The sequence below is a fragment of the Triticum aestivum genome, chromosome 1A, assembly GCF_018294505.1.
Source record: "Triticum aestivum cultivar Chinese Spring chromosome 1A, IWGSC CS RefSeq v2.1, whole genome shotgun sequence".
Lineage (NCBI taxonomy): Eukaryota > Viridiplantae > Streptophyta > Magnoliopsida > Poales > Poaceae > Triticum > Triticum aestivum.
In genome coordinates, this window is record NC_057794.1 from 120,046,563 (window position 1) to 120,059,246 (window position 12,684).

Below are 12,684 nucleotides of genomic sequence, written 5' to 3' on the forward strand. Positions count from 1 at the left end.
AACATCTACGCCCACAACAAATTGTGTTCTACTCGTGCAAAGAGAACTACGCATAGACCTAGCTCATGATGCCACTGTTGGGGAACGTTGCAGAAAACAAAAAATTTCCTACGGTTTCACCAAGATCCATCTATGAGTTCATCTAGCAAAGAGTGATCAGATTGCATCTACATACCTTTATAGATCACGCGCGGAAGCGTTCAAAGAACGGGGATGAGGAAGTCGTACACGACGTGATCCAAATCACCGGAGATCCTAGCGCCGAACGGACGGCACCTCTGCGTTCAACACGCGTACGGTCAGCGTGACGTCTCCTCCTTCTTGATCCAGCAAGGGGGGAGGAGAGGTTGATGAAGATCCAGCAGCACGACGGCGTGGTGGTGGATGCAGGGGTCACCGCAGCAGGGCTTCGCCGTTCTACTGCGAGAGGGAGAGGTGTAGCAGGGGAGAGGGAGGCGCCAAGACTCAAGGGTGCGGCTGCCCCTCCCTCCCCCCCTTTATATAGGCCCCCTAGGGGGTGCGCCGACCCTAGGAGATGGGATCTCCTAGGGGGGCGGCGGCCAAGGGCTGGAGTGGCCCCCAAGCTAGGTGGGGCGCCCCCCCCCCCACCCTAGGGTTCCCAACCCTAGGCGCATGGGGTGGGCCAAGGGGGGCGCACCAGCCCACTATGGGCTGGTTCCCCTCCCCACTTAGCCCATGGGGCCCTCCGGGATGGGTGGCCCCACCCGGTGGACCCCCGGGACCCTTCCGGTGGTCCCGGTACAATACCGGTGACCCCCGAAACTCTCCCGATGGCCGAAACTGCACTTCCTATATATAATTCTTCACCTCCGGACCATTCCGGAACTCCTCGTGACGTCCAGGATCTCATCTGGGACTCCGAACAACTTTCGGGTTACTGTATATTCATATCTCTACAACCCTAGCGTCACCGAACCTTAAGTGTGTAGACCCTACGGGTTCGGGAGACATGTAGACATGACCGAGATGGCTCTCCGGTCAATAACCAACAATGGGGTCTGGATACCCATGTTGGCTCCCACATGCTCCTCGATGATCTCATTGGATGAACCACGATGTCGAGGATTCAAGCAACCCCGTATACAATTCCCTTTGTCAATCGGTACGTTACTTGCCCGAGATTCGATCGTCGGTATCCCAATACCTCGTTCAATCTCGTTACCGGCAAGTCACTTTACTCGTACCGTAATGCATGATCCCGTGACCAGACACTTGGTCACTTTGAGCTCATTATGATGATGCATTACCGAGTGGGCCCAGAGATACCTTTCCGTCATACGGAGTGACAAATCCCAGTCTTGATCCGTGTCAACCCAACAGACACTTTCGGAGATACCCGTAGTATACCTTTATAGTCACCCAGTTATGTTGTGACGTTTGGTACACCCAAAGCACTCCTATGGTATCCGGGAGTTACACGATCTCATGGTCTAAGGAAACGATACTTGACATTGGAAAAACTCTAGCAAACGAACTATACGATCTTGTGCTATGTTTAGGATTGGGTCTTGTCCATCACATCATTCTCCTAATGATGTGATCTCGTTATCAATGACATCCAATGTCCATAGTCAGGAAACCATGACTATCTGTTGATCAACGAGCTAGTCAACTAGAGGCTTACTAGGGACATGTTGGTGTCTATGTATCACACATGTATTACGATTTCCGGATAACACAATTATAGCATGAATAAAAGACAATTATCATGAACAAGGAAATATAATAATAATCGTTTTATTATTGCCTCTAGGGCATATTTCCAACAATTTCTTATCACCGCCGCCGTCCGGAGCCGACCGCAGCCGTCAACAGCAGCCAATCCAACCGGCGGCCATTCTTCCACCGCGGCCGTACAGTGGCTGCACAGCGGCTGAACAGCAGTCGGGCGACTGCTGGCCGGTTTTGGACCATGAATTTGGACCATCTATTGGAGTTGCTCTTTTGGACCATGAATTTGGACCATCTGTTGGAGTTGGCCTTTTTTTGAAGCTCCAAAACGCACTTTTTGACGGTGCAAAATTTACATCTCCGGTTTTGGACCGTCATAATTTGGACCATCTATTGAAGATGCTCTTAGAGAGTTGGGTTCGATCCCAGCTTACTACTCCCCTTCTTTCTCTACGAATACTAAGAGGATGCGCTGCATTCAACCCAGTAAGGCTCGGTTTAATCTTTCTCTTTTTTCAGGCAGATTCAAATGCTTCTCATCTTTCAAACCTCACTCCTAAATCTAACATGTTATATATGAAAATCACTCAGAAAAATATGTATATTTCAGAAGAAGAAAAATGTTGATTCCAGATATGCTATTATCTTGCATGTTAATTATTTCTAAAATTATATTTAAGGTGCAACCTTAATCAATACCTTCTTTACATGGCGTATTTTAAAAATACCTATTATATATGTTTCCTACCCCATTTATGTAAACAAGTGGCTTAATGTTGATTTTTCATATTCTTTGAAATTGTGCTCACAAAGATTTTTGGAAACACCTTGAGCACACTAAAAAATCATCCAACCTATTTTTGCGCAACATCACTTATCATGTTGTCTGTTATGTGGCATCATGAAAATTTTCAATGGATTTGCTATTGTCATTGAGTGTGTGTATGATGGGTGATTTTTTTCTCCCGTTACAACGCACGGGCATATTTGCTAGTCAATTATCATGGGATCTAGCTAGTTCATAGATTTCGACGCGAGAAACACAATGATAAAAATGGTTTGTGATTTAAACACACAGTCTAAATTATAAAACGTGTTGAAAAACAAATCTACGAGAAAACACAAAATTCCCATAGTGTCACACATACAACGTGCCACTTGTCACACCAGTGGAAGTATGAGTAACCAAGGGTATCCGTAACTAATGATTTCGGATAGAGTGATGATTTTTGTTTAAGCGATCGAGGCCGGGCTAAATGGCCGAACGAGGTAGGCTTAGGCCAACTCCACCGCGCGACCCCATCTTGTCCGGGTGTGTCCGTTTGGGGTAGAACGGACGAATAGCGCGGCCCAACGCGCAGCCCCAAACTGACAAATGTCCGGATTTCGTCTGTTTTCGACCGATCCCCGGCCCAAACTTGCGCCGAGTTTGGGGTCAAACGGACATCGCGCGGATGGGCTCGTCGCACGCCCTTGTCCTCCCGTGGCCCGCCTGTCGGGGACACTAGCAGTTCCTTCATTTCCAATGCCTCCACCCCCTCCCCCGCCGGCGCCGCCGCTATTCTCCGGCCACCTCCTGCCACGGGCGTCCATACCAAACAACGTCTCGACATGGCCACCAACACGCTCGAGCTTTCGCCGTAGTTTTGGCCGTCGATCGGAGGAGATTTGGTCGTCGCCGTCTTTGTCGGTGACAGAGGGGACACGACCGCCGGCGACGTACCACGGCGGCCGCGGCAACTTCCGACGAGAGCTCCAGAGCGGCCAGTAGCCGGCCGGCAACCACCCCTGCTGCGTTGATCATCGCGGCCTCTTTGCCACCACGACCGCAACGTGTTCGACACTTTGCCCACAAAGGTATGGACAGTGGAGATGAATTTTTCTTCCATCACTTCCTTTGTTCATCGGACGATTCGTCGTCGGATGATGAAGATCTAGTGGTGGCTGCACTGGTCGTTCACGACCACATTCAACGGCAGCTTCCTCGGTACAGGGGGTCAGTCCCTGGCCGTGTTCCCAACCTGAACCGCAACAGGGAGAGAGGCCACGCCCTGCTCTATGTCGATTACTTTTCCAACACCCCGCTCTTCAAGCCGGATAAATTCTGTCGCCGTTTTCGAATGGAAAGGCATGTGTTCAATCATATCCGAGAGGGAGTGGTTGCTCATGACCCATACTTCGAGTGCAAGACGGATGCCCTTAGCAAGCTTGGATTCTCCTCTTACCAGAAATGCACCGCGGCCATCCGCATGCTTGCATATGGAATTCCAGGCGATTTGGTGGATGAGTATGTCCGTATGGGTGAGACAACATGTCTGATGTCAATGTACAAGTTCTGTCAGGCTGTGATCGAGGTGTTTGGCCCAGAGTACTTGAGGCAGCCAACTGCCGCTGATACAGAGAGATTGTTGGCGATCAACGCAGCTAGAGGCTTTCCAGGCATGCTTGGCAGCATAGATTGTATGCACTGGGAGTGGAAGAACTGTCCATTTGCTTGGCAGGGCCAGTACAAGGGGCATGTCAAGGCGTGCACTGTCATATTAGAAGCGGTGGCTTTGCATGATCTTTGGATATGACATTCTTTCTTTGGCATGGCAGGTTCTCACAATGATATCAACGTGCTGCAGCGTTCTCCAGTCTTCTCAAGGCTTGCAGAAGGCCACTCCCCACCTATCAACTTTGAGATCAACGGCCACCAGTACAACAAGGGATACTATCTAGCTGATGGTATATATCCTTAGTGGTCAACTTTTGTGAAAACAATCTCGAAACCCCAAGGTGAGAAGAGAAAGAGATTTGCCCAAATGCAAGAGAGTGCTAGAAAGGATGTGGAACGTTCTTTTGGTGTGCTTCAATCCCGATGGGGTATTGTTCGAAACCCTGCACTGTCATGAGATGAAACGAAGCTTTGGAAGGTGATGACTGCTTGTGTGATCATGCACAATATGATCGTCGAGGACGAGCGTGATGAGAGTATCTTCGACCAAGGATTTGATTATCAAGGTGAAAATATTGAGCCCCTGCACCAAGACCAGGCCACATTTGAACAGTTTGTTCAATTCTACCGTGAGCTGCGTGATTGGCACACTCATTTGAATCTTCAAAATGACTTGGTTGAGCACGTGTGGGATCACATTGACAACCAATAGATGTATTGGTTCATTTTATGTTCAGTCAAGACAATTTCAATTTGGTTGTAAAACTATTTTATTAAAGACAATTTTGATTAGGTTGTAAAACTATTTTAATTTCCAGATAAATATTTGGACGTGCAAACTAGTTTTGATGAAAATATGAGCATTTTTTGCCCTGACGGACAGGATGAGGCAAACGGATGCGGCCGCGCGGTGGACGCACGGTCACCGCATTCCAAGACACGCCCGGACACGAACTCATTGCCCTGTTCAAACAGATAGAATCCAAACAAAACAGACATCCGTTTGGGGTCACGCAATGAAGTTGGCTTGTAGGGCCATTTCCAATGGGAGCTCCCCGCGTGCGTTGCCTCCACACCGCAGCGACGAAACGAACGTTACCCTGACACAAGTGACAATGTTATGGTAATCCTAGCCATCCGTCGCTTCCGTGGCCGCTCCGCAAGCCAAGTGTATTTATGGACCATCCACATCCACGTGACCGCGTAGGTCCATCTGCCTCCTTTCTCCACATCTCATCTCCAGCTCCAACCTCCATTTCGCATCAGGATGAAGGGAACTCTCTCTCCCGTCTGGCAACCTGCATGTTGATTTCTAAGTTGTTATAGCTTGAACTTCCCGAGTTCATATTCTGCTTTGAGAAGGTCATGGTTTTATTTCCTTTGGCTGGCCGAGCTCCAGATTCGTCTCTAACTATGTCATCCTCGCTCCGTGAGTTTGTTGCTGTACTCATTCTTGATTTGGCGTACATCTTCTTTTTGCTGGTTCAGTTGATGCGTTCTTCTCGTAGTTTGATTGATTCCGGCGTGCCGATGATGATGCAAAAGCATCGGTGAATTCTGGATGAATGCGCTTGCGCACCACAAGGTGTGCGGCTTTGGTGATATCCACTGCGCTATACTCTGAGGCACGCATGCCGGATGCATGGATCCATCTTCTAAGGTTTTGTTTCTTTTGCTCGATTTCAAGGCCGGTTTGAGACTGTAGATTGGCTTCTTTGGAGTTTAAGTGGTCTCTGGCAGACGTGCAAAATGCTGGTCTTTTTGGAAATAATTCTTTGTGTTGCACAGGCACTTCCTGCGCAAAGATTTCGCCAACTGAGATTTGTCGTCACACAGGGAAAAAAATGGCTGGGAGCTGGTCCCAAATGTAAATTTCCTGACAAGGCTTCTAGGTTCGGGTGAGGGCAATCACCATCTGTGTGCTGTGTGCATAACTTTTTTTATTTGGGGGGAGATATGTACGAAAAACTTGGAAAGAGAAATAGCACTATCCATAATATAAGACGCTTTTGCAAGCTATATATAAGACGTGCACAAAATGCACCTACAAATGTGGGCACAACGGATGTGGAGTATGTGCACCTGAGCACAAATGCACCTTGATGAACAATAAAATCAAAAAAAGTAAACAAAATTAAAATGAATTATACGGTAAACTTTGACAAATATTCTGTATGCTTGCAAAATTTCAGCATGTAATGCCATTCGTCGAAGTCGTGCCAAAAGAAAAAAACAAAATCAATGTTCCAAAAATGCTACTTTTGGAAACATTTTGGAGTACTGATTTTTTTTCACGACTTTCCAAGAATGTCATTTCATGCTGAAATTTATTAAGCATACAAAATATTTGTCAAAGTTTATAAAAATCACAAATTTTCAGTTTTTTTACTATATTTTCAATTTTACTGTTCATTAGGATGCATTTTAGCTCGGGGTCAGGATAAGACTTTCGGCACAACAGGGTATATGTGTTGTGTAACCTCATTCTTTGTCTGGGGTTGCTCCGAGAATAAATATCCATTTTTTATCGTCCACTCTAGGGGTTGCAGACACACTTGCACGTGGCCGTTACAACAATAGCAGGGAAGTGAAGAGCACGCGACGGCATTCAAGGATGGAGGTGGACCTATCGGGACGGGGATAATCATTTCGGTCTTAGGAACCTATGGTTTTGGTACTACATCACCAAATAATCCTTACAATTACTAAGCTCTCTAGAAATAGAGGCCTAGTAAAGCTCCATGGTTTTTTTGAAGTGGGCCCGTGTGTAAAGGTTTGGTTTGATCGTGCGTCCCGCATGACAGTATAAAAACTGACATCCTACTGAAACACTTTTCAAATAAAAAAGAAAAGCATTTAGGAATTGTATTTTTCGTGAATTCCCAAAATGTTCACAGATTTTTAAAAACTTTTGTGGATTTAAAGAATGCTCGTAAAATTATAGATTCTTCACGAGTATGAAAAAAGTATTTATGAATTCTAAAAAATGTTTACGGGTGCTATAATTGTTCATGTTTTTAAAAGAATGGTCACGAGTTCTATAATTGTATATGTTCAGAAGATTGTTGCAGTCAGGGTGGCAGAACACCACCACATCGTCTGTGTAGAGCCAGACACTAAAAGCAGTGTGACAAGTCGTCAGGCGTTGCAGACCATCGCAAGCGCGCCGCCTAGGTGATCAGGGAGTTGAGAACATTCACACAAAGGGTGAAGAGAATGGGTGAGAATGAGTGAGAACATTCACACAAAGGGTGAATATTCACACACGAGTTTAGGCCGTGGAGAACATAATCAAGATCCATTCGCGTGAGCAGCGGCCAAATCCAAGATGGGATACAGTGTCAAGAAGGAATGCCCAAGATACAAAATCGATACAAAATCAAAGGAGCGCGTAATGTCAAGCTTGAGGAGGAGCCTGGGCATCTTCAGGTTGTACAGAAGGGCGAGGTCTACTGCACGAGCAGAAAATTGTCGTGGATGCAACGTCTGAATATGAATGCGCTCTGATTAATCGAAACCATTGTCTGCAGCTTGGGCTTGAGCTTTCACGAAGAGCGTCGTGGCGTCAGGTCATTTGGGCAGAGCGTGATGAACGCCTCGTTGCACCTTTGACAAGCTGTACGCCCTCAAATTCAAGCTCTAACCATGGTCGACAAGAACTCGAAAGTCTTTCCCTGTCAATTTGATTCGGCACTAGTGGAAATGCCAGCCTTTAGCCAAGTAATTAGTTTCCTCAGCCTTATAGAATATCTAAAAAAAGTTGTAATATCCCACCCTTGAGAGCAAATAGCGAACTAAAATTCTACTCTGAATCTCTTCATGGCCTATCCTCAAGTACTATGCGGCCAAGGAGATAAGGACTACGAACTTTGGTCTTGATCCTCCATGAATTACCTCCCTGTCATGCTTGTGATCACCAAATTCCGTTGGTGCCAGGTACAATGCGAGTCAACGTTCGCCCTTTCAATTAAATTCGAGTGCAAAAAAAACCCCATATCTTGGAGTATTATCATAACAAGCATGCATGCAAAGAAATTATAATTAAAGACTTTTGTGGTATAGTATTAATTCGCGGGAATTAGCATATGTGGCCTGAGTAAACAGTATTGGTTCCATCCTAGCTAGGGGCACCGGATGTCCAAGAGCAACGATGAGAAGTTTTATTTCAACGATGTAGTTGAAGTAGTTGTTTGAACTAGTAATAGTTGGAGTTGGGACTAGTTGGAGTAGTAGTAGTTTGATGGATGTAGTAGTTTAAACTATGTTTAATTATGTTTCAATTAGAACTATGTTTAATTATGTTTTAGTTTGAACTATGTTTGCTTTAAATGAGCTTGCTATGTTTAAAATGTTGTAGTAGTTGAACTGGTTTACATATTCAAATACATTATCTGTTGGAGTAGTAGTTTTACATCATCAAATATACATTATCTATTGGAGTCGAAACATCTTCAGAGATGTAAAAACCACATTTTAATGGTGTAAATTAAACAACACCTACTTTTACATCTTCAAATATCCATCATCTATGGAAGATGGTCTTAAGAAGTACTATGCGGCCAGGTAGTGTGAACTTTGGTAATCACCATATTCCGTTGGTGCGTGCAATGCGAGTCAATGTCCCTCCTTTCAAATAAATTCGAGTGCAAAAAAACTCTATCTATGATCATAAACAAGCATGCATGCAAAGAAATTATAACTAAAGACTTTTGTGGTATATTAATTTTGCTGGAATTAGCATCTGTGGCCTGAGTAAGCAGTATCGGTTCTAGGGGCACCGGACGTTCCTGCCAGGCCCGCCGTAGTAGAAGTAGCTGCCCCACGCGCCGCCCTGGCCGCCGGCGATGTCGTAGCACCCCGGGTGGTCGGCGAGGAGCCGTAGCCCGGCCGCCGGGATGAGGTTGTTGTCCCAGTCCACGACCTGCACGTTCCGGAAGTAGGCCGCGCGGCCGTACCCTTCGCCGGGGAACCGGCCGCTGCCCATCTGCGTGGGCGTGTGCGACCCGGACGGCCGCGTGTTGACCGCCTCGCCGCCGAACTGCACCATGTCGGCGCCGCCGCGGCCGCGCGCGCCCAGGTGGGTGAAGAGGGAGGACGGCCAGTAGCCCACGAGCGCGCCCGACGGGCCCAGCTGCAGCCACCAGTTGCCCTTCTTGGGGTCCTTCCAGATCATGAGCGTGATGTCGAACTGCCGGCCGCCGTAGGCCGACACCGGCGTGATGGCGGCGCCGATCACCACCCGGCCGTTGGTCTGCACGAACCCCGCGCAGTGCAGGTTGTAGCACCCCGTCTCCTGGTACGCGTCGTTCTGCGTCGCATACGCAGACATGCATTTCGCACAAGAATTTAACCTTCTTTTTCTTGAATTTTCATGGACGAACACTTGAAGATGATTGAACTTTCAGACGACAATCGTTTAGAGAGCTTACGGTCCAGTAGGTGAAGAACCTGGGGCTGTTGTCCCCGTACAGCTCAGGGCTGACCTGCCAGCCGGCCTCGATGGTGTTGAGGTCGTTGCCGAAGGAGCCGGAGATGACCCAGATCTGGGACAGGCTGAACTCCGCCGGCGACGACACGTGCGCCGGCCACACGTTCAGGCTCGCCTTGGCGCCGTAGAACTGCCCGCCGCTCACGTACCCCACCGCGTGCTGTATACGGACCACAGTGACATTCAGTATCCGGTACACTAGTACTGTGGCCGTATCCTTGTGTCTGCATCCGTGTCCAAATGACTGACTGATAGTACTGTACTAAACAGAGACTGAAATAGAGGAAGTGGTCATCATGCTGGCCGGCGACTGACTGACCTCATGGCCGTTGCTGGTGGAGTCCCGCCGTGCCGCGGCACTCCGGGGCTTCATCCCGAACCTCCGGACGGAGCTGGCCCTGAGCAGGTCGCCCTCCGTCGCCCGCCTAACCGGTATCGTCCCCTTGGGGCACCACTCGCCGGAGCTCCTCCACGTCTGCGGCAAGACCTCCTCCTCGTCGTCTGCCACGGCGCCGGCATTCCCTGGCCGCGCCGCAGGTTCGTCCTGCACCAACCATTCCATTACTGATCATCTCAAACACAGACGCGAGAACACGATGCACATTGCAGTCGGGCAGTCAGTCAATCAGAACAACACTGCACGTACCTCTGGTTTCTGGCCTCTCAGCCTGGGATGATCGAACGCGGGCTGCAGGTGAGAGGGCACGCAGTCTATGACGTCGCCGTCGGGGCTCTGCAAGATTACCAAAATCAGTCCCTGCCAAGAAACGGGACAAATCACACGTACCATGTGACGAACGAAGGAGCAGAACGTGTGTCGTAGAGTAGTACGTGCCTGGATCGTCTTGACAGAGGCTTCCCTGACCCTGGCGAGCCGGGCCTTCATCCGCCGGAGCCCGAGCTGCTCCTCCCCGAATGTGCTGCCATTGCCCGCCGTCGCGGAGGAGACGAGGACGGGGAAGACGAGGAGGAAAGAGACGAACCAGGCAATGATTGGGCAGCAGCAAGAAGCCATTGACGCGGACGCGGCCCTGAGTTTCGTAGCAGCCTAGCCAGGTAGGATCAGAAGAAGAAGAAGAAGAAGAAGCTTTAATACTCTTGTGAGGCGCACACCGGCATTGGCGCGGTTGTCTTCTTCCTGCCGCCCGCCTCCTGCTGGCTATAAATACACGCATCCATAGATTTACTAGATAGACGGATAAGTAGATACCTGGGAGAATGGCGCTAAACGAACCAGCAGCGAGACGGAATTATGAGCAACTCATTTGGCCGTCTCTGCGCTCCGGGCCTTTTCTTCCGTGCGAGTGCGACGGACCAGCACAGCATAATTGTCTCGAAATGAGCACCGCGCGTAGCCATGCCTCCATCATTTTTCCCTAGCCCATATGTCCCCTCTCCCACTCCACGCTGTTGCACTTTTGGTCTTTCTTTTAGTAGATCTCAGTGGAGGCCAGCCCAGTGGCATGGCATGGTATGGTATGTAAGCTTTTCTTTCCACTGCAGGACGATGGGTGCTCTCCATGTGCCGAGAGAACTGTGCAATGTCCAGAACACTGCTTGGTTACTGGTTAGGCAGAACATGTTTTACATCCTGTTACCTTGAGTCCGTCCAGCAGTACAGACTGCGTACTTCAGAGCCACGATCGAGGTTGCTGGATTCCAATCCAGGACATGCCTGGCTCCTTTGATTCAAAAGAATTTCATAGGATTTTAATCCTTATGATATTTTTCGCGTGTTGGTCATTTGATTCATAGTAATGGTATCCTTAGGAAGTTTTTCTTATGCTTCACTTGCACTTTATTTTTGGATGAATTTTCTTTTCATCCAATCAAACCTCTTTGTACAATTCATTTGTTTTTCACGGGCTAGCAGACACTTTTTCACGCAAATTCCTATAGTTTTCTAATCTTAGGGCCTATTTGATTCATAGGATCTAAAAATGCAAAAATAATATAGGATGACACATGCAAAACAGAGGATTGTGAAAACACGTGAATCTGCATAATTGAGTTTTCGACTCGCAATAATACGAAAAGACACATGAATTGTGAAAACAATGGTCAAAGTAAGGTTTCTCATATATGGTAAAACACTCTTTTATCCAGATTTCTATACTTTTCTAATCTCATACTCCCTCCGTCCCAAAATAAGTGTCTTGAGCTTAGTACAAATTTATGCTAGAGCTAGTATAAAGTTGAGACACTTATTTTAGGATGGAGGGCGTATGATTTAATGGGGCTATATTAACAATAACATTAGAAACATAAACATTTTGCCAAGAGTACATAAACCATGTAAAAGTCGACAATAATGCTGCAGGAGGAAGTAAGGTCAGTAGTACAGATCACTAACATGCATTTTGAGGAAAAGTACTTGGGCCTGCCGACACCGGAGGGTCGGATGTCTAAGGGACGTTTTCAGAATTTACAGACTCGATTAACCAAACGATTGATACAATGGGGAGACGGCCTTTTGGCGCAACCGGGGAGAGAAGTGCTGATTAAGTCAGATGCACAGGCTCTCCCAACTTACATTATGGGTGTCTTCAAGCTACCCTTTTTGGTTTGTGATGATCTCACGCACATGGTGCGGAATTTTTATTGGGGGTCGGCAAAGGGCAAGAGGAAGGCATAGTGGAAGAATTGGGACTATCTCATGCAGCCTAAGGACGGGGGGTATTGGCTTTCGTGATTTCAGGCTGTTTAATCAAGCTCTGTTGGCTAGGCAGGCGTGGAGGCTCCTAACCAAGCTTGCTAGCCTTTGTGCTAGGGTTTTAAAAGCATGTTATTATCCTGATGGAAAGTTGGAAGACACGGTTTTTGCTGAAAACGGATCATCTTCATGGCAAGTTATATGTCATGGTCTGGAACTGTTGAAAAAAGGGCTGCTGTGGAGAGTTGGAGACGGTGCAAGCATAAGGGTTTGGCAAGATAGTTGGATCCCGAGACCCTTCTCTTATAAATCGATCTCTCCGCAAGGGCGATGCCGCATTCGGTTCGTCTCTGGTTTTCTGAACCCTAATGGGTCGTGGAATATTGAGCTCCTTCGGGACTACTTTGTGGCTGC

The 12,684-nt window shown here is 47.7% G+C and overlaps 1 protein-coding gene and 1 non-coding gene across 2 annotated transcripts; one reads left to right on the forward strand and one right to left on the reverse strand.

The window, feature by feature from the left end:
• The first annotated feature begins 5,651 nt into the window (after positions 1-5,651).
• On the forward strand, positions 5,652-5,760 carry LOC123072598 (small nucleolar RNA Z188). The gene has a single exon (XR_006435275.1). It is a non-coding gene; the product is annotated as a small nucleolar RNA Z188 (small nucleolar RNA).
• A 2,917-nt stretch (positions 5,761-8,677) lies between these two features.
• On the reverse strand, positions 8,678-10,818 carry LOC123040077 (uncharacterized). Its single transcript, XM_044463019.1, has 5 exons — positions 10,453-10,818; positions 10,264-10,350; positions 9,937-10,161; positions 9,559-9,777; positions 8,678-9,437 (listed from the first exon to the last, which is right to left on the reverse strand). Exons 1-5 carry the CDS (start codon positions 10,630-10,632, stop codon positions 8,898-8,900), a joined length of 1,251 nt encoding a protein of 416 aa, XP_044318954.1. The 5' UTR covers positions 10,633-10,818; the 3' UTR covers positions 8,678-8,897.
• Between the last annotated feature and the right edge of the window lie 1,866 nt (positions 10,819-12,684).